Source organism: Chrysemys picta, chromosome 3 (assembly GCF_011386835.1).
Source record: "Chrysemys picta bellii isolate R12L10 chromosome 3, ASM1138683v2, whole genome shotgun sequence".
Taxonomy (NCBI): Eukaryota; Metazoa; Chordata; order Testudines; family Emydidae; genus Chrysemys; species Chrysemys picta.
Window position 1 is genome coordinate 129,898,220 of NC_088793.1, and position 22,707 is coordinate 129,920,926.

At 43.9% G+C, this 22,707-nt stretch overlaps 1 protein-coding gene and 1 long non-coding RNA gene across 5 annotated transcripts in view; one reads left to right on the forward strand and one right to left on the reverse strand.

The window, feature by feature from the left end:
* PGBD5 (piggyBac transposable element derived 5) overlaps nucleotides 1-22,707 on the forward strand; it is a 119,199-nt gene that overhangs the window by 74,152 nt on the left and 22,340 nt on the right. Inside the window, exons 6-7 of one of the 4 annotated variants that reach the window (XM_065590496.1) lie at nucleotides 7,258-7,363; nucleotides 10,812-10,931. In XM_065590496.1, the coding sequence (XP_065446568.1) occupies nucleotides 7,258-7,363; nucleotides 10,812-10,931 (226 nt within the window). Of the gene's footprint in view, nucleotides 1-7,257; nucleotides 7,364-10,811; nucleotides 19,133-22,707 lie in introns of those variants that run through there. The other 3 variants (XM_008169755.4, XM_065590498.1, XM_024106503.3) reach the window with 3 other exon arrangements.
* Nucleotides 1-22,707, reverse strand: part of LOC135982661 (uncharacterized) — a 62,539-nt gene that overhangs the window by 30,840 nt on the left and 8,992 nt on the right. The window lies entirely within an intron of this gene.

Below are 22,707 nucleotides of genomic sequence, written 5' to 3' on the forward strand. Positions count from 1 at the left end.
TTGACTAAATCTCACGGGAATTGGGGGGTCATTTATCAGAACTCACCACACATCCTAACCTTTATACGATGAGCTAGGGAACTGGACACTACTTGGAATGCTATTATATGTCACAAGAGAACATTGGATTTAACTAAAAAGAGACGCAGATAACTTGAAAGGGTTGGTATCATAGGGCCTGATTCTAAAAAACACATGAGAAAGAAGTTACATATGAGTAGTTCAATTGAAACCCATGGAATTAAATAAAGTTACTGTATGTTTGCAGAATCAGACACCAGCAGTACAGAATTAGAGCCTTTCGAATAAGACCTTGAACTTAATTCAATTTAAAATTTAACAAGCTAATTTATGGTCATTATGTTGTCTGCTTTTTGCATATTAGCTAGTTTGGACAATGCAATTGGAGTAATTAAACCAAAGTCAAGTCAATGAGCGTCACCTGGTTCTCATGCACTAGCACAAAGCTGCTTTCTTTGGCTACAATTACTAAAAACAAGTTTCAGAAAAGAAAAATGTATTTGTTTGTAAAGGTGGTGGTGACTATTAAGCTTTACAAACAAAACAAACTGGTTGAATGTCCCTTTAACAGAAGCAGAGCAGACACACAACAAATTTTACACCTGGGTGTGAAAATCTGCACCCATCTCAGCGTAGTCACACACTGGTACGTAGATGAGGCCAGAACCTCAGCTGGTATAAACTCATGTAGTTCCATTTACAGAACAGGATAATGGTTTACAAAGTTTAGCCTGTATGGTATGCAAAATCTTTGAAGTACATGTTTACTAACATGCTTCACCTGGATTCTTGATAAAGAACATTAAACAAATTGTTTTCTCTTAATCTGCTACTATTTGAGATATAGGCTAGGGAGAAAAGATAAAGACTTCAGTTGAGATTTGAGAAAGGAGGGAGATTTAGTGAGACTGGTAGAGGGCCAGATTGCCAGGTGGTATAAATTGGAATCTCTCAGTTGAAGTGAATGTAGCGATGCCAGTTTATGCCAACTAAGGCTCTGGCTCAAGAAGTCTCTTTCCAATGTCCGGGGCACAGAAGAGAAGTCTTTCACACACTGTGGCGAGACTGTAGTAAAGCCAATGTTGAGCACATGGATTGAGTGGGGAAGGAAGGAGAGGGAGAGAAGTCAGTGATGTTGTAGACGGGAATAAGCAAATGGAAGGGAGTTTTGAACTGGAGCCTGAGATGAGTGGGGGCCAGTGGAATAGTTTGACAATGGAGCCATGTTGTCACAGCTTTTTGCGTGTAAAAGTGGGCAGCAGCTTACTGCACCCAGGGGGACTTGAGAAGGAAGTTGCTATAGTGAGGACAAGAGCAAGTTGAGGCATGGATGAGGATTTCAGCAAAGGTGGAGGCAACAAGTAATGACCTAGTTACTTACTTTACATAAAATAAAAACAGAGAAAGGGAATCTCACCTGTGTCCTGACTACAAACCCCACTCAAGTCTGGGGAGAGGCATGGCGGAGAAGGGCTCTTCTCAAAACCAAGCTATGAATCCCATTTTTAGATGTAGCGTGTGACTTATGAAAGTTTTGGACCAGTTTGTCATAATACATGCTCATGATTGCTCAAGACTGAAAGCCTTTTGTTTACAGTACTGCACAAATAAGTAACTTGCGTATTCTGCTATCAGACGTGTTGTCTCCACATTAAGAAACAAAACAAAATTCTGTTTCCTTAAATAAGTAGTTTAATGGGAGAAGTTTAAAAATTTACTGTCTGTATTATGTATCATGCCTTGGGGCTCCAGTGTGCTAGGTACTGCACAGTCAGTACTAAACAGTCCCAGCTCTGGAGAGCATACAACCTAAATAGACCAGACGGACGAACAGTGGGGGAAAAGGGATAGAACACAAAACAGAGTGATGGGGTGCAAATGGCATGTTAGTGCCACAATTTTTGTCTGGGGAGAGGTGGTGATTATGGGTGTAACTTTGAGTGGGGTTTAGGTATTTTGGGAGTTAACTAAACAGATAGATAGGTGAAGAGAGGAGTCATTGAAGGGAGGGGGAAAGGGCAGGGGAGATGAAATTGAGGAATGCGGAAGGCAAATGGAGTGAGGCTGAGGTGACCACCAGATGATGGGAGGGGGCAGGAGGGGTTGGGGCAAACAACCAATCAGTGCAGGGCAGAGAACGACCAGCCTCAAAACTGTGGAAGTAGCCCGCTAGTATCATCAATCCAGCACTCACTGTGAAGCTCCTTTTAAACAGTTTCTCCTGCTGGCTTGAGTCTTTGGCTGGCTGCCTCTTTGCATTGTCTTCCCTGCTTTCCCAAATGCTACACAAATGGGAGTAGGCAGAGGAGGAAAAAGTTACCGCATGGGTACTAGTGCCCCCAAAATAGGCTCTTCCCTGCACAGCTCTGGGCCCAGAGGGTACTGTGGGGAGGAGCAGCCCTGGCTGGTTAAGTTAAATTAGTTCTCTGAAACATTTAACTCATAAAAGGGCCAGAACCTGAAAGTCTGGAGGAAAGCCGAATAATTTATTATAAAACAAACTGACTTCAGCAATTTACACCAGTTGAAGATTTTGGCCCTAAACGAGAATTCACTGATATGTCTGGTGGGGAAAAGCGTTGTAGTAGAATTATGCTTCAGACCTTTCAAACTATGGAAATTCAGGTCTACGCATTTCCTTACATCACAGGACTTTGAGGATTTGTTAGATGGATATCTGTACAGCACTTTGAACCCGCAGTGCTCTGTTCACCCCTATTGGTTCACACACCCCAATAACAGCCCCTGCACACTATGGAAGATGCAAGCTGCTCCTAGTATTACCAACCCACTGTTCAAAAATCATGAGTCAGGGATTGGCTAAAAGTCATGATTAAAAAAAAAAAAAAAAAAAACCCCGATGGTTTTATTTGCCTTCTGGTGGCTGAGCTTTAGCATGCGATTGGGTCACATTTTCAAGCTTTTCTGTAACCACAGCTCACTTTTCCCCCCTTTCCAATAAAAGCTGAGATTCTCACAATCACATGATGCCAGGAGCTGGAGCGTTAAGGGAAAACCACCACACACACTATCATAAGAGTTGTGATTAAAAAAAAACACTAAAAATTTCACAAGAGTTGGCAGCACGGCCCACCTCTCTCCACAACCCAGGAAAGAACAAGCAGTGTTTGCAGCATAGTACTTCTTTGGGAGCTCCACCAGGGGAAGGGCTACATAGGAGCCCTGTTAGCAAAGACATCTATGGGGGGGGGGTCTCCTGAATGAGCACATCATCTGTGTATCCTGGCCATGCCACCTCTCAGCCAGTGCTATGTGCTGGGGCACTGTTGACCAGAGGGGTTCCCAGGGCAGTGCCAAAAAGTTTTGAGCAATTTGTGCCACCCCAACCTCCTTCTGGGGAACCTTGCTGGGCCCCCTCCTACCAATGGCTTGAATCAAGCCTGTGAAGTGCTATAAGATAAACCTATCCACATTCCAGAAATCGAAACAGTTTAACAGTCTATAATGGAAAATAAGAAGTAGTACATGGTGCCTATGTAGCTGTAATCACACATTTTTAGTGAAAGTGAATGGTGGAAGGCGAATCAAAGGAAATTCTAGAAGCCAAAAAAAGAGTCACCAAAAACACCTGCACTAAACAGATCTTATACTTTCCAACCTACTAGGGGAAAGACAGCCTTGTCTTCATACAGTCAACCAGATCTTTTAGGACAATTCCAGCAAAGAAAATAAAAACACCCTTACTGGGCATGTTGAGGGCAATAAGAAATATTGATTTCGTTAGCTTTAAGGGTTCCCCTCCCCTTTGCCCCCGCCCCCATGTTCTGGTTACACCTATTATGCATCATGCTCAACTCTATCATCATTTGGGACTCATTAAAATCTGTCACTCAAAGGCTTTAAATAAATAGTCATATGGATCAGTCATAAATGACACTTAGTATGTGCTGCGAGTCTTAGATTCAAAACAGGGCCTGCCAAGTAGGGTGTCATAGGGGGCATGTTAGAGATAATGGAGGGAACTGTACTTCTAGCCAAAGGAATTTAATTCTTGAGCCTGTAATCAAAACAGGAGTAACAATTTTGGTCTGGATGGCTTATGAAGTAATTTAATGGTTTAGAAGATTCAGGAAAGACCAGAGAGCAGGGAGGAGTCTGGGATCTCATCCAAACTGAGACCGTGACTAAAAGTGGGACCAAGGCACCTTAATCCTGTGTGTCTCAGTAACTTCAGCCAAGCTGAGCTGCCTTCCAGGAGGAATGATGATAGTGCCTGGGAGACAGTGAAGAACAGGGTTCCATTGTGCTAGACACCATACAGAGTGAGAGAGACAGTCCCTGCTTCAAAGAGTTTACAGTTTAAATACACCAGACAGTCAACGCCTAAGGGAAAAGAATAGAACATACCTGCAGAGGGAACAGAGTGATGGTTTGCAAACAGCAGGTTAGTGCCATAGTTTCCCCCCCAAGGCGTGATTCATAGATTCCAAGACCAGAAGGGACCATTGTGATCATCCAGTCTGACTTCCTGTATAGCACAGGCCAGAGAACTTCCCCCCCCCCCCCCCCCCAATCATTCCTAGAGCAGAGCTTTTAGAAAAACATCCCATCTTGATTTAAAAGTGGGTCCTTGGGAGGGTATTTGGGGGGAGGGGGGTTTAGTTAGGAGGGGATACGTTTAAACAGGAAGACAAAAGCAGAGAAGACAGAGGGCAGGAAGAAGGGGAGCGCGGAGGCAAGGTGATGTGAAGGTGACGTGACTGGGAGGGAGGGAGATGGAACAAATAGCCAGTCACACGGGCTAGACCGGCCAGAAAACTGCAAAAAGCTGCCTGATGACATCAGTCCCCTGGAGTCGCTAGGGTTATGTCTACACAGCCCACAGCAGTGAGCCTTCCAGCCCAGAGTGACCATGCTAGGGAAGCTCATGTTAGCACTGTAAAAATAGCTGTGTAGATTGTGCTTGGAAGTTGCGGTTCAGGCTTTGAAGCCCCACCTCCCAGGTGGGTACCCTACCCAAAGGGCTAGAGAGTCATTCCTTCCTTCACACCTAGGCTCGCTCTCTCTGGCCCAATGACTATTTAAGTATTTATCCAGAGAGTGGAACAGTCACTGGGCCAGAGAGAGAACACAAGAGGGGGAATGGTTGTGTAGTCTTGTGGTTAAGGCATCCACCTGGGAGGCAGGAGACCCCAGGCCCAGTCCCCTCACTGTAATCATTGTTTCATTATTTAGTCACAGTGAAACAGCTTTAACAGGATGAGATTGGGGGAGCCCCATGTCCGAATAGGCCAGTGGTTAAGAAATGCTCCTGATAGGCAGGAAACCCCTGTTCAAAGACTCTCTCCTCCTCTGGCAGGGAGTCGGGAATTAAACCTGGGTTTTCTTACATCTCTGCTCTAACCATTGGGCTAAAAATTATGAGGTAGGTGGGGACACTACCACCACTGGGTGTGGAGTGAGACAGGTGCCTACTTCAAGAAATTATTTAGGTACCTACTCCACCTGACTTGAGGTGGCTGATTACTATTCATGGATCCCTAAGCAGAGCTAGGCATCTCCCCGCAGTCCAGATATAGGCCCCTATCTCCAAGAAAGGGGCGGGGATTCACACCCAGCCCTCTTATTGGCATCTCCCATTAGCTAGCTTAGGCTGCACCCCACCTAGCATGCTGGCTTTTGTGGATCACATTCTTAGGTGCCTAGGCTCCCTATGTAATGAATGGGGAGAGATAGGTGCCTACCTCAGCTTTGTGGAGCAGGGCCGCCCAGAGGATTCAGGGGGCCTGGGGCAAAGCAATTTTGGGGGTCCCTTCCATAAAAAAAGGGGCAATACTATAGTCTTGTGGGGGCCCCTGTGGGGCCTGGGGCAAATTGCCCCTCTTGCCCCCCCCTCCCCTCTGGGCGACCCTGTTGTGGAGTCTGGTGGTGTTCCTGTGATTTTTTTCTAGGTGCCCAGAAGTTAGGCACCATGATGCTGGGGATTGCAACACCCTAGTCCCTCCGTGGATCCCATCCTAAATGTATATGAAGAAAATACCAGACTCCATATCAGATTTCCGCTCCAAACAGGAAAATGACTTTCAGGGCCCCCCAAACCTGCTGCTGCCTGGCAAATTCTGTTGCTGCTCAGCAAGGGGGCAATACATGTGTCAGTTTCCCTGTTTGAAGCAGAGCTCAGTGATGTGGAGTCCAGTATTTTGTTAGTATGGTTTATTTAAAAATGTGCACAAGTCCCATTTCCTTGGGCACAGGGTGGTAACAGAGCACAGACAAGTGCCTCCTGCATAAACTTCATACAAGACATCTGGAAATTAATTACAAACACTTCTCTGACTCTTCAGCCCATCACACTAGGCAGGCATGGACTGGACTTCTAACCCAGTGCCCCATGAACCTTTCCCTTCTCCAGACCACTAGTCTCATCCGTTTCCTTGCAGGAGTGAGAGAGCTCTGGATACAAATGCAGTAGCAAAGACAGTGTGGAGGCAGTACAGCTGGGAAGAGGGGAAGTCTCACCCCCCAAGGATGAATCATGGTGAGGCAGGTGGTATCTGCAGCATATAACACCAGCCTAAGACAGTTTGCAGCCATATCTGGCACCAGCTGTTTTGCTTGCAGTGCTCCCTGTAGACCCCACTACCTTAAGGCTTACAACTGCAACAGAGGTGATCATCACATCCCATGGTAACCATTGCTCTTCAGTACCTGCTAGTGTCACAGTCCATGAAGAAGGGCTAGGCAAACAGTACACACCAGAATCCAAACCCACAGCATTCTGTCCCAGTGAATCAAAGCTGAACTTTTGCAAGTTCGGATTTAGCATCTCAACAAGATAATGGTGCATCAAGAAGCAAACGTCACCACATGAAGTCTGACCAACAAGTGCCTCACCATGAGGGGCCCCTAGCTCGAGCTCGGGAAAGAGTTCAAGTTTGTGTTTTGACCATTTTTTTTTAAACCAATCTCTCTTGTATCTCCCACACAGCAACTTTGGCATACACATTACTAGCAAGGTCGATGATACAATCTTCCAGGTGCCAGTTGGACTGAGAAGAGGGGTGGGGGAAGGAAAGCAAATTCAAGATCAACAAGGTTTATTTTTGGCATAGAAGTTCTAATGATTAATGGAGTCTTGCTGGCACACTAAGTAACACTAAGTATCTGATCTCAAATCCCCTTTTCAGAAAGTGTATTGTAGTTGGTAACACTGATGCTAACACAACAGTTAAGATTCAATAGCTGTGTTTTGTTTTGTTTTTTTAATTGATGCAGGAGTTATAATTAAGAGAAAAAGTGGCGAGATCCCATGCCCGTTGGCAGTAGAAGCTTTTGCTGCTCATCTTAGCTATATCTGCAAATATGACGACAAATACAGCAAGTAAGTGGGTGGGATGGCAAGTGGATGAATCCCGTGTTACTGGAACATTTGACCCTTTCTTGGTTTTTGAGGGGAGACTAGGAGCATGCTCCTGCCCTCATTAAATTCAATGGCAAAACGCTCATTGACTTCAAAGCAAGTGGAATCAGGCTCTATAACTTTGCACGATTTTCCTAAGGGAGGCAAGCTGCACTACTGACCGTTGTCTTGGGAATTTGTGTAGGAGTTAGATATGAACAAACAGTTCTGGTTAAATTCAGAACATCCTTCCTCCCCCCTTCACATCTTGCATAATTCAGCAAAGCTGGACCAGATCCAAAACACTGATACTCCTGTCTGTCCATTCTTCAGCCAAAACACCACGAGAATTGCATCCTTGGAGTATTTAAATGGCATAGCTAGAGAGCCGTTTGAGAGAGAAGAACCAAGGTGGTGGTGGATCCACATTAGGTTTAGGCTAAAGTTTGGGTTTAGGGCCAAACCAGCACATCTGGTGAAGACACTCAATGCCCACGGGAGAGAGCTCTCCTGTATGTATAATAAAACCACCTCCGCAAGCAGCAGAAGCTATGTTGGTGGGAGACACACTAGCGCTTAGGTCAGTATAACTTGTATTGCCCAGTGGGTGGAATATTCACACCCCTGAGCAATATAAGTGGTAGTGTAGACATAGCCTAAGACTACCAGGAGTTTCTACTGCCTTCCAATACACAGTCAGTCACCAGCTTCGCCATGTTATTAACCAGCTATTCCCAGGCACCAGGAATTAGTTACAGCAGCTTTGATCCAAGTCATAACTACAAGAGCAAGAGAGATTCTGTTTCTTTGCTATAGCTGCCTTCTCTACGTTGTCTACCCTTAGTGAGCGTCAGCTGCAGGACTCTCCATAATTAGCAGCCTCTGCACTTTCCCTGGAGCTGGGCAGGTCCTTTCACAGATTCTTAATTCCCTCCTTGCCCTGTCTGGGGCTGTTTTTGTATCCTTGATTTTTAAGGGATATTCTTTGCTCAAAAGGTCATTAAAAAAACCCTGTTCCTTACCTGTGCTACTTACAGCACCTTAATCAGCTATACACAAGCTCTCTCTCCAGGGACAAGTAGCTGTCTTCCTGTGGGTTAGCAAAATTATGGTTTTGCCCCAATAATCCTCATGGCAAGGGTACATGAGTAGGTTTTGTGCCTCACTTGGCAAATTTACATGACCGTTTTGCTAAGGCTGCATGACTAAGTGAGACTTCCTTAAAAATAAACTTTTCACCATTTAGGCAGTTTGCTTAGTGCTTTTTGCTCAGCTTGGATGATGATCTGAACTAGACAGTTCCGTGTATTTCCTTTCTGGTTGTACACCGGATCACGGGTGTATTTGGGCAGATGGCATTCAGTGAAGCCGAGTTATGGCAGCCATTTTATGAGCTATATTTTATTACGTCTGTACATGGGATGGGATCCATGAAAGGCGTTAGGTGCTTAAGTCGCAGGTTGAGCTGCTTAAGTCCCAGTCTTGGGTCCACTGCAATCCACAAAACTTCCACTGAACCATGTAGATGCCTAAACTCACTTGGTGCCTAAGTTTCTGCCTCTGGGCATGCAGGACGTTACCTCCCTCTAGGCATCTGCCTAAGCCCTAGAGTAAGTCACAAACCAGGGAAAGACAAGCGTTCAGCCATCTAAGTCACGTGAGGGACCTGATCCAATAGGTGGCCTCTGAGCACATATGCTGGATTGGGTCCCGTTCAAAATCCGGCCAAAGAAAGAGGCGGTGAGCTTGTAACTTTTAATCTAGTAGTTAGAGCATGGACCTGGGATATTGGAGCCCCAGGTTCAATTCCCTCCTCTGCCTGAGGCTTAGCACACACCACTGCCATTGGCATCTCCCAATGTCTAGCTTAGGCCACTCCGCACCTAACATGCTGGCTTTGTGGGTCACATTATTAGGCACCTGTCTCTCCCCATTCCTTATATAGGGAGCCTAGGCACCTAACTCAGTTTTGCGGATCACTGTGTTGTTCCACAGATTTTCTAGGTGCTCAGAAGTTAGATGCCATAGTGTTCAATGTTGCAATACCCAAGTCCCTTTGTGGAGCTCACCCCTAATCCCTGTATACTACCACCAGCCAAGCATTAGGTCTCAGTAATATAAGGGTCAAGGAAACAGTTCTGCACAAAGACAATGGGCAAGGTGACTGAATGGGCCCTTCCCCATCTCTAAGGTCTGTTGCTTCCAAATACACATGCAGTTTCTCACTAGGCAGGAAGTCAGTAAAATGTGCCATTTTTAAAACAAAGGAACTGGGTTCTGGATAAATTCAAATTGCATCATGGTTTGGTCCAACACATAAAAAGAATGTTTACTGAGCCCATAAGCTTTCCCCAGGCTCCCAGCAGCTTGTGCGTTTGCTGTTTTAGCTGGCGGACCTGGTGCTGGACCTGAAGCTGTTTTGAAAACTGTAACCAGAACATGGCTCTTAGAGCATTAAACACTTTCTCTGGGAGTTCGTACAGTAGGTACTGAGGTGCTTAATTCCCATTGATTTCAGTGGGAGTTTGGCACCTAAATACCTTTGAGGAGCTGGACCAAATGCCTCTGTTGACCAAATGTTGAGTACTGTAAGGGTAAGAGCTGCCTGCTGAGCACTATTTGGGGAACTTGTTTGGGAGAGAGAGAGGCAAACTAATCTATTGCCATATTGTGTGTTACTGCAATAGTGGCCTCCGTTTTGGGCATCTCATTGCCAGAAAGATATTGAGCAACTAGAGGAAATTGAGAGAAGAGAAATTAATGTCCAGTTAATCCCTCTGTCCCAGTGATAATAGGAAATGAATAATGGGGCAGGAATCTTAAGTTTACAAGTATATGAAGGATGCGAACATCAGAGTATGATTATTTGGGGTGGTACAAAGGGATGAACTAGGATTGATGGGCTGAAGTTAACTGAGGGGAAATTTAGGCTAAATCTCAGGAAAAGTTTTCCTGACAGCGAGATATATTTGGCTACAGCATAGGTTGCCAAGGGAAGTGGTGGAAGCTCCACCACTTGGCACACTGAAAACTGGATGGAGACCGAAGGTACTGAAGTGACCAATCCTGCACTGCTAGGTGACCAAAACAGGCCTTTTCCATCATGCATTTTTGCCCAGATGATGTGATCTATTAGCAACCCTGGAGCTAGAACTTTCTGATGAGGGCAGAAAAATGCAAGACACAGACAGCCGAACATTGCACCAAAAAGGGAGAACTAGAGACTCTCTCATAACTTTACTACAACAAAGAGTTATCAAACATATTGTTGTACATGTCCCTTAAGTCAGTAACAATGAACAGCTGGCGTATCGTCCTAATGAGAGCTCCTGGGCCTGCACAACCTCTGGGATCACTTTTCTTGCCTCCCAGCAGGACACACATAGAAGGGTTTGAATGTTGATTATCTTTTTCCTCTCCCCCTTTATAGGTATTTCATTTCTCATAAACCAAACAAGACCTGGCAACAAGTGTTCTGGTTTACCATCAGCATTGCCATAAACAATGCCTACATCCTCTACAAAATGTCAGATGCCTATCACGTGAAAAGGTACAGCCGGGCACAGTTTGGTGAGAGACTTATAAAGGAGCTGCTGGGCTTGGAGGACACTTCACCTTCTCATTGATGCATTATTCCTTGTGGCTTAGGTATGGGGTGGAGGGGGAGCAGAAGAGGAGACCACAGCTCTGGAATGTCAAAGCAGGGAACTCATGACATCACCAATGCCGCTCCCTATAGGAAAAAGACAGTGATGCCAGTAGAGGGGTGGAGACTTTGTTAAAAGTAGCAGCTGGCTGTGGAATGTTCTACAGAGAGAGCCACAGGAAGTCAACACACAACTGCATCTGTGAATGCTCTGCGGGCACCTGTCCATCCAAAAAGATTTAAGTTAGTAGCCATTAGTCTGCCATATCTGTTGAACAGGGTCATCTTGTAAGGCTTCCATAGGGCTTATCACGAGCTTGCCACAAAGGGATGTAGCTCAGTGGTCCTATGTGGGCATTACCAAAACTCTGCCTTGTCTGGAGTTCTTTAACTGTGGGACAAGCAATGTTGTGTCATGGATAACAATGCCTGACACCTTGTAAGGAATCATGACATGGTTAAAGAGAAACAACATAGATTTATATGTTCTTCACAAGTATATTGACCTGTAACAGGCAAAGACAACAAAGAGAGTAACAGTTAAGAACTTTTTTTTTTATTAGTGTAAGGCAATCCGATTGCAGTATAGGAATAAAACGTTTAGGGGGAAATTAAACATCTTGGAGAACCTTAAAATAAAAGTCTGAGTGAAATTTTAAAAATCATGGGGAAAGCTGAATTGATGCACATAATTTAACAAATAAATGAGGTAATACTGCCTGCCACCATAGCTTCAATATTGCTGGTGTGTAGGTGAGAAATCTCAGAGTAACAACTAACAACTATATTTTCTTTGATTTCAGTTGTAGCTTCAGGTTCTTCTAAGTGTTGCTTAAGATCTACCTTAATGGACTGTTTTACTTAAATTTCTATGGATGTTTTTCATTTTCCCACTTTTTTTTTTTTAAAATATCAAGACAGATATTCTTCATCTTAGATCTTAATTTCCTATTAACACACATTTGGCGAGCAAAAATAGTTCACCGATAGCAGTGCGTTTTGCGTTTTCATGGTTGGGTGTTCTGTAGGAATCCTTCTTAGAATTTGAGATGCGTCACAGTAGCTGTACTTTTGCAAATTATATGTTTAGAAAAATAGTGTGTCATTGTAAAAAACTGTTCAGGTGCAACCAGACGTTGACATCACTGAAGCAGAACAAAACCCAAATGCTTTCCTTGTTCTGAGTGACTTTCTGGAAGCTAGAACCATTAAGAATTAGTGCAGCCTAGTGCCACTGGCCAGTATTGACAAGACTCATTGGCTGAATGTTTTCAACACAATACCGAGTTCACTGCCACCAGGACGCTTCAGTGGGGAAAGCAAAAGGGGAGAGAGGTCTGATAGCAGGAGGCAAAAACCCAGCGCTGGAGTAAAATACCTAATATTATGCCTTTGTTGGCAGAAATAGGTGGTATTTATTAGCACTCTATTGATCTATCTCAAAGACCATATATTCAAATAAGCTGCCTAAAGCGTGTCACTGAAATCCATTTTCAGAGATGCTCAGAACCGACCACTCTCAACCTGTGAAAATCAAGCCCCTCATTGTAATGCCTGACTTTAGCCAACCATGTTTGAAAAATATTGGCCTAAACTATCACGTAAAGATTAGATGACATGCTCATTGTGCCCTGTAACTTCAAAATTTTGCCAAAATTTATTCTGAAGAGTTGGTGCTAGTTACATAGCTAGAATTACCAAGAAAAGAACATTGGGATAAGATCTGGTTGGAACTTTCATAAACAGACAGCTTCCCCGCAGCAACCGTCTGATCAGAGCAACCTTCCTTCCTTTGTCTGCAGTGCAAGAACATTGCTGAGAAAGGATGAGCCCAATCCTCCAACATGCTGAGTATCTCCCGTAAGGGTCTGAGTTCCCCAACTCTCACTGATATCAGTGGTAGCTAAGGGCTTTCCTCACCTCACAGGAGGTCCTCAGCATTTTATAGGAGTAAGCCCCAGACCAACTAGATGTGTTACACCTGTTCTCTCAGCACTTGGCCCTAACATAGGGTCTGATGCAAAACCATTTTGCAGTCTTTTCAGTGATGTCAGTGGATCAGGCCCATCTACTACAGCAACTGCTTTTTAAAATAAATAAATAAATAAATAAATAGTTGGAAAATAGTTTCCCACTGGTTTGTTCTGCTCACCATACAGATTGCGTGAGCTAAAATTTTACCAGGTCCTAGTTTTACCTCGGGGATTGGCTCCTGAGTAGTTCTCCCTTGTTTTGGTGTTGACAGGCCGATTACACAGTGGCTGGCTGATTATTAATTATTATTATAGGGAAGATGCTTTTTTCCCCCTCCCGCGCAAAGGAGAAGAATAATTAATAATAATTTATAATTAATGGAGATATCCCATCTCCTAGAACTGGAAGGGACCTTGAAAGGTCATCGAGTCCAGTCCCCTGCCTTCACTAGCAGGACCAAGTACTGATTTTGCCCCAGATCCCCAAGTGGCCCCCTCAAGGATTGAACTCACAACCCTGGGTTTAGCAGGCCAATGCTCAAACCACTGAAACAGAAACAAAGTATTGCTTTGCAATGAGTTTCAGTCCCACACCCCCTCCCCCAAGTGTCTCCCACAACCTTGAACTGGCTTCCTTAAGATGCCTAGAAATTCAATAAAAGAACAAGCAAAAACACCACACAACCCACCCCACCCTATATAAAATGACTCAAAACTGGGTTTCACAGCCTATAAGCAAAATTCACCAAAGTAAAACTTAGCCTGTGCCAATAAAATGACTGTGATCCACTATATCTTTCCCATTATATTTATCTGGAAGGAGGAAGGATGGGGGATATTGTGGGGTTTGGTTTTGTTGTTGTTGTTAAAAAGCATCTCACAATTTCTCTTTAAAATATTACAAAAACCTTTTCTTGGTTAAAACAATTTAGTGTCGACAGCCGTTCAGACCTCAGTCTTTAGTCATTCCCTTGCTGTATATTAGATTTTGTGATTTCCCCCACCCGACCACAGAAATACATGGCTGTTCCTTCGTTTCAGAAGTCAATAAAAACAAAGGGCTAAGTGTCAGAGGATTGCAAGAACACTGTTGTGACAACCTTGTATGAGCATGGATGCCAATGACAATGCGTAAACATGGTTTGTGTGATGGCTTGTATCATCAGATTGGATATGGTTAAGTATCCTCAAGCCATTCTGGGTAAAGACCTTAAAGCTCAGGTCTTTAAAAACTTTAAAAAATTAAAAACTGAGGGAAATGCCAACTACCTGAGATCAGCTTCTCTCTACCTCTGAGAAAGGGGACATTGAAAGTGGAGCAGAATGGGGGGAGGGAAAGTTGTCCCTCTTCTGTTAAATTTGTTTTCATTCAGTATACAATTCCTAGCATTGGCAATTCTTTGTTCACCACAGCATGCAGACTGCTTCAAAGAATTAAAGTGAGACAGTGCAATATGCAGACAATATTCTATGCACAGCACCTCTTCCAAGGAGTTTTCATGTCCTGTCAAGACATGTATTTGAAAAAAGGTTCATTATGGTGTGAAACATTTATATAACGTTCACTGAAGCTAAAAGCCAGTGTCAAATAGTGTTGTATTATAGTTTGCTCCACCGTGGAAAACTATTGTAAGGGCTCCCTGGAACTCTGACCCTGTAGCTTTTTATCTTAGCCCATTTGTGCACTTGAAAAGAAAGGGAATGATTTAAAGAGACATCTCTCCTGTTTCCCTTTTTGCTCAGTAGTTCTGGCTATGTTCGATCTAAGCATCTCTCTTAATCCCTGCCTCTATTTCTTTTTCATTAACAGATATTTTAAGAACCCAGATTTCTCAGTGTCACTAAATAATTGATTCAGCGATATCATTTTTGGGTTCTTATACATCTCACAAAAGAGAGAGACATTTCTCTGTTTCCACAGTTACACAAAGGGCACTGAATCAGAACCAGCATTTTCATTCCTGACCTCCAGCAACCCTTACTTTGTTCCTTTTATAACAGAGGTTTGTTCTTCTAACAGCTACCTAATGGGTGCTTTCTTGAGTTGGCAGGTAATGAGGCCTCTGTTAGGGCAATTCTATGCTTCCTTTAGGTATATGTCACGTTAGGAGCTGATTTTAGTGGTGGTTTCGGGAATACACTGCACTGTAATAACATTTTGCACTTCTATAATGTCTTCCATCTAAGGATCTTGAAGTGCTTTAGAATATGAACTTTAATTAGCCCCTCACTATACCCCTGTGAAGGGGACAGGAAGTATCAACATTCCCCATTTACAAATGGGGAAACAGACACAGAGAGGGTAAGTGATTTACCCAAGGTCACTCCAGAAAGTCTGTGGTAGAGCTGGGAAGTGGACTTGATTCTCCCAACTCCCAGTCCTTAGGACTGCATGTGATTTTTTTAGAAATTTATAGTTTTTATTCATAGGCCCAGAGGTCAAACTAGATGTATTTTTCTATACTAGAAAAATAGATGAAAGGAACTTAACAAGACCAGCCTTCCCCCTTTGGAGTAGGGACAACATGACTCCGTCACCTCACTAATTTCATTTCTCACAATGCATTGTGAGCCTCCGCCAAAGCCCACTGCAGTCACTGGAAAGATTCCCATTGAATTCAGTGAGCTTTAGACGAGACCTATGGACTTGACTGGGGGAGCCCAGAGCAGGGAGACAGAGGGTCTGTAATTCAGAGAACAACATACAATGTAGTGCAACCCAGCCAATAAGAGAAACAGTTACTAACAATTATCTCTAGTAAAAAATAAAAAAAAAGTCTAGGTTAAATAGATTTCCCATCCTTCTCTGCTATGGAATTCCCATGGAGCCAAATGCTCATCTAAGTCTGAGCTCCAAAGAGAAAGCCAACAACATTTACAGAGCAAAGCAGCTTTGTTGTATCTTAAAATATCTATATATTTGGCCTGCCTTTGAATAGGGATCTTTGCAAATATCCTTCTATCATCTGCTCAAATGTAATCGTATTTACAGTTCTTCTTACTACGTTCCTCCTTGTCTAGGTTACGATGTAAGGTTACCCTCAACTCCCTCTGTTTTTTGTTCAAAGGCTCATTAAAAACCTAGAGATGGAAAGGCCCTGTTAGATCATCTAGTCCAGGGGTGGCCAACCCGTGGCTCTGGAGCCACATGTGGTTCCTTGTATAGGCACAGGCTCCAGGGCTGGAGCTACAGGCGCCAACTTTCCAATGTGCCGGGGTGGGGGTGGGGAGGGTGCTCATTACTCAACCCTTGGCTCTGCCACAGGCCCTACCCCCACTCCACCCCATCCCGCCCCCTCCCCTGAGCCTACCATGCCCTCGCTCCTCCCCCCCCCCCCCGAGCCTCCTGAAAGAGCTGATTGGGAGGGAGGGGGAGGCGCTGATCGGCGGGGCTGCTGGTGGGTGGGAGGCGCTGGGCGCTGATGGGGGGCTGCTGACGTATTACTACGGCTCTTCGGCAATATACATTGGCAAATTTTGGCTCCTTCTCAGGCTCAGGTTGGCCACCACCGATTTAGTCCTTGGGGAACAGTGCAGAATTGGTGCGCTTTAGCTGATCTAATTTTAAAGTGTTCCTGTCTGTCAGGTTTCCTCCACGTTGCTTGGGAAACTGGTCTGTATGCTAACAGAGCTCCCTTTGGAAGCTTTTCCTGATAAGAAAATAAAGATAGACTTTTCTTAATTTCAGCTGTTATATGCCCTTGGATCACATTAAATCCTACTAGTTCTTGGTCTACACCTCTCTAAGCAGTAGTTCATTCTGGAAGGCGAGAGGTCAGACAGAGTTGACCATCTAATGTTTTTATTACTTTGCAAATGATACCATTTTACTTTGATATTTTAATTTTTTTTTTTTGGCAAAGACTGTACCTATTGCAGTCACTGGGAAGCCCCAACAGTGCTTCCCAAGACAGATATCAGAGGTATCAAATCCACCAGTGCACTTTTTGAGGCAATATTTTCCATAAATGTGACTGCTGCCAGATGGGACCTTGTCATAGTCTGTTGTACCCCCATTCAGTCCTCAGCAGCTCTACTGAAACTATCATAAGATCAAAAAGGTAATATATCAATAGCACTCTTATGGAGTAATAACTGCTTGTATTAGATGTCAAGGTGGTTCATACAATGTGTAGTGTCAAAATGTCACAATGTAAACATCACTCTGCAGAAGTACTCATTTAGTGTTACTGCGAACATGGCCCTTTGTTAAGAAGTATGGGATTGGGATGTACAGCCTGATTGTAGAGGTAAGAAATCTAACTCCTGGAGCTTGCTGGTCTAAAGGGGGACATGGTAACTGGTGAAGGGAACAAGGAATGGGAGAGATCAGTATTGGGGTTCCAAGCTTCCTTGATTAGCAGGTGGTGGAAGGATGCCTAGTGACATTCAAACCCGCGCTATGTCCCGGCCATGGCAGGTGCTCTAGGAGCCACACTCAGTCCTACAAGGACAGCAGGACAGATGAGCCCAGTGAGAGGCCGGGGGCAGATGAAGAACAGAGTATTCCAAGACCACGTAACTATCTAACTCTTGAGTGAGGAAAGGGGACTCAGAGGTTCAACATTTCTGCTGCATCTATCTCCACATGTGAGAGTGTTCAGACTCCTCCTGGACAAACAGTTTTACACAGAGCATTTTGTCCTGTGTTCACTGGTCTCAAAGGGCAAAGAACAAAAAGCCTCAAGACAGTCAAGTTGGAGGTCAGTCACACTAGGGTCATCTATCCCAAATCCCAACCCACTTGCTGTCCAAGTAACTTTGTGGTATTGTCCTCCAATTAATCGGTGTCCAAGTATGTGCAAAAAGTGACTAATGAAGAGCTCACACCTCACCACAACACTGAGGGAAGTTACTTGTTTGATGGTAAACAAGTTGCAGGTGACTGATTATTCAATTGGAATTAATTTTACAACTTGGTTTAGTTATTCTTGGGTCATACTCTCCAATTTACCAGCTAACTTTGAATCTGGTAGGGGGAATACAGAGGTAAAAATATATTAGTAGAGTGAGAAGAGATGTTGGCTATTAAAGGGGAAAAAAAGGCACACTAAAAAGTGTTAGGCCCAACTCATCGCCTGTTGTAGGGCTACTGATGTCAATGATGGAGTTACATCTGGCATGAATCTGGCTCCCTGTATGGGGAAATCATCAATAGAATCCAGAAATAGTGATGCGAAAAGTAATATGAGCAGCACATTGCTGCATTTGGAAGAGATCAGATGACAGGATTAGAGGCTGGGAGTGCAGAGATCCCAGCTGTTCAGCTCCACTACCTGCCCTTCTGTTTTATGTTGTGGCCTTTTCCCAACCCCCTTATCACCCCCATATTTAAATAGAAAAGCCAGGGTTTCATATCTTTGACACAGCCAGGCATCCAGCTGCTCTAGCTACAGTGAAGCCATCGGGTGGCACTAGATGCCTCTGTTTGGACTAGAAAGGCAGATTGGCCATAGGTCTCAGAGTTACAACACCACTGAGTGTCTTAAGATAGTTTGAAGAGGAGAGTTAAGAGTAACAACATTGTAGTAATGGGAACAATAGAGATTCTTCAAGGGAGTCCTACAAGCTATAATTCCTTATTGGTATGTTTTTTTAACCTGTGCAACTTACATTCCATCAAATGAAATGACTGTACAGAACACAAGGATAGTCCATAGTTCTGTAAGTGCAATTGATACACCACTGTTGTCAGTCTGTGCTCACAAACGATTGCATTTTAGTTGCAAACTTCCATTTTCTTCCCAAAACTAGAGTTCTATTGAAACTGTAAAGACCGTTGATTAAACGTACAGCGTGGTTTGTTCTCTCTTTGGTTTGAAACTTCTCAGAGCAATTTTATAATAGACATCTTTCAGAAAATGTGTGTGTGGCCCCTATGCATGGTAAGGCCCACAGCTGCATCGCTCAGTGTGGCGGGAAACTATTTTTGTGACAATGGTTTTTGTTCTACACAAAGGCACGCTTGCAATAAGTTTTTACAAATTTTGTACACCATGAGCTAAATTCTGAGTTCCAAAATGTGAAGTGTGGCAACAACAACAACAAAATGGATTTATAGTATCACTGAAATCTTGTCATGTGATTTTATTTCTTCAACAAAGTTTGAAATACAGTCAAAATATTACTGGCTGCCTCTTTGTGCCTCATTCTTTAATGGTGTTGGGGGAGGGAGGGAGAGAACAGTTGGTAGCATTTCCTGTCTCTTATTTGAAAGTGAATCAACAGAATCCCACCAACCGTACTCCATGCTCTCACTTTAAAATGATTATGACCCAAAGCCTGACATCCTTATTCAGTCTTTGCTCAGGCAAAACTCACTGAACTCCAGCGGATCTTTACCTGAGAAACAGCTGAGTAACAGAGGGCCTAATCATTCCCTAGAGGCCTACACACAGATCACCCCTCTCCTCCATAGGAAGGGGACTTGGCTGTCTCGACAGCCTCATTTTCCAGCTCTCCCAAGGACTTTCTCTGACGTCGAAGGACCTGAGAAGGAAACAAGTGAACAGAGGGACTCACATTGTCTCCTCACTGCCCCCACAGATTTTTTTCATTGAAAAATACTAGCCCATTGGTATTATCATTGATCACCAGCTACTGGGACTTCCCTTTAAGAGGAGCACCAAGGGCAACCACTGACTGCATGAGCCCTGTGTCAGCATGGCTTTGGGTACCAGAAAGCTGGGAGTAAGGAAGCACCAGGGGCACAGAGCTTCCAAACAGACAGCCCAAGTATCCCATTGCCTGGGAGCCACAGGATGTGCAGGCCAGCTCCACACCCCGTCCCACAAAGAGTGGAAACCCTGCTTCTCCCCTAGTGCAGGAGACAACTCAGGAAGAAAAATCCATGGAGATTAGGCTGTGGACAAGGGCCAAATCCTGAGCTCCTACATCTATATGGAATTCTAATCCACGAAGGACGATTTTCTTTTGTCCCCATACTCCTGATTGCCTTACTACAGTACAGGTTTGTCCCATACAAAGTACAGCAACAGGCTGCGATTCATCCCTCAAAGCTTATGTAATGTCACCAGCTCCCCACCTCTTTCTTGTTGGGCTGATGTGAAGGTTCATGCCTCTCTGTGAGGTCACTAGCGGAGCAGTAAAGCTGGTCAGAATTCTGCACACACACACACGCCCCTTGGGAAAATTCAACAAAAAATTGGAAAAGTTTAATTTTCATCAAAGTTTTCCACAGAAATTTGACTTCTTGGGACATTGTTTGGGGAGGGGGGGAAGGGAGGGGAAGACTGGTGAACAGCAAGAACTTCTAGCTGAGAACTGAAAATTTAAATTAGGAAATGCCATCATGGTGCCTCATGCCCCCATTCTCCTCTACAGGACAGGCTCTCTGGCTAGACTATTTTTCACATGATGCATTAAAGTTTCTCCTGTTGCTGAGCCACCATGGTGAATTATGGGAGCTCCTGGCAAAGACACTTCATGAGGGATGTAGTCCAGCAGGAGAACATGCTCCATAGAGAAGAATGATGCCATGAGACACCTAAAACTACAGATCATATGAGGCACCATTTCTGCATCAAAAAAGTGTTTGGTTTTTAGGTATTTTAATAGCAAAAACAAAGTCCACATTTTCTACAGAAGCTAGACACTTTTCATGAAAATGTGTATTTAATCAGAAGCCCAATTTCCTTCAAAAAACCAGTTTTTTCAACCAGCCCTACACCACACCTTTAACATGCTGAGGGAAAACCAAAGTCACAGGCCATTGTGAGGTTACCGGCTCAGCACCCCTAAATTGTTGGGCTATGAAGGTGTCAGAGGCCTATGCTTTGATATCAGCCAAACACCTCCTGGTCACAGGATTCAGGTCAACGTACAGGTCATTAGATTAACACTTCTAACTACCTGTTATGATGGCAAGGGACACGTCTCTGAGGTCTAAAGGAGACAGTGTGGGTCTGTTCACTCAACCACCTACCAGAAATGGATCCTTGTTCCTTCTTTAACACCTATTGCCTTCTGGCTGCACCGCACACAGTGGCTTTTACAATGGATAGCTGAGACAGAACTCACCTTTTGGAGTAGAAAATTGTAGGGCCATTTAATATGCTAGAGGGGGAATAGCCATTAGCTGCAGTGGTAGCATAGCCATTTTCTTCTGGGCCAGTCAATCTTGGTTGCTATTATCTACTTGAACAGCTCTAGGAACAGGAATCATTTCTCCAGAATTCCCTTGCTTACATTTTGCCATCATGATCGGAGAACTCTCCAAGTAGCCATAATGCTTCCCTGCCCTCTGTACCTTTTGCCAGTGACATCAGCCAAAGACACATGTAATATTCTGCATCATCACAGATGGAAGAAGCAATGCAAATAATTTTTAAAATGCTAATTGAATAAAGTGAGGAATTTAATTTGGGAAATTATGGAGTCCAGAATCTGATTAATACTGAAACACAGACGCATGCACAACCTCAGCACTGTCATTTAAACAATGCCATCCACTTATATCAGACCAGGGGTCTGCGCTAACTCAATCTCCCATGAAATTTACCTTGAGAGAATTTTCAATTAATTTCCACAATTTAACATTTTGATTAAACTAAATTTAAGATTCCCATTTGCATTGCTTTCCAACTTGATCCTCTTCTACTTTCCCATCTAGAGAGAGGGTTGGGAGTGGGGGGAGATGTCAAGGCACAGATATTGCAGAGAAAATATCCCTAAATATTAAAAGACTCAGGCACTTCTAAGTCACCTTTTATCCTAGGTTCTCACAGCACATGACATACATTAATGACTTAAGCCTCATAAAACCCTTGTTAGGCAGGAAATCTTATCTTCATTTGTACAGATTAGAAATGTGAAAGCACGGCCCAAATCCTCAAAAGGTATTTAGGTTCCTAATTTCCACTGATTTAGTTAGGAGCCAAAACACCTTTGAGGAACTGGGCCTAAATTATTTGCCCAAGATTTCACAGTTGAGTTGTTGGAGAAGCCAGAAGGAGTATCAAGATTTCCTGGCTGCTAGTCCTGGCTTCCATTCCATGTTGTTCATCAGGGCCGTACCTTGGGAATATGGATTGATATATAAGTAATAACAAATTACAAGAGCTATGTGTTGTTTAAAATCATATGGCTGGGATGAAAGGCAGAAGACATGGACGACTGAGTATGATGAACTAGGCTGACCACTTTTGGAGATGGGGATTTAGTTGTGAATTGAAGTTACACATGAAGCAAGATTTGAGGCCATGATTTTCAAAAGGTGAATCATGATGGCAAGTGCCTCAGTTTTGAGGGGATATTTTAAAGACATTTTACTTTCAGAGTGCAGGTGCTCAACACTTTTTAAGAATCAGGCCTCAAGGCTCCTAGCAGCCATGGTTAGTATCATGAAAATCATGACATGATAATCTCTGCTTAGGAGAGGCCTGTATTCCAACCCCAAAGGGCACTGCAGATCCACAACAGAAGCACTGGCAGAATTTGGGGGTGGCTGGCAACTTCAGACTGTTGACTCCCATACTGAGAGTGGATTCTGGGTCATCTGGGTGAAGCACAGGAACCCTGGTCAGCAGACCAGAAGGCACTTTGCCAGGAACACTTTCACCTGTCTCCATTCCACCCAGGAGCTTTCTTCTGTTTCCAACCTGTTGCCTGGGCTTCTCAGAGACATTACAGGTGGGAGCGGAGACATTCTCCCCAGAGAATGGAGTGAAGAGTGAGCATTCACTTTC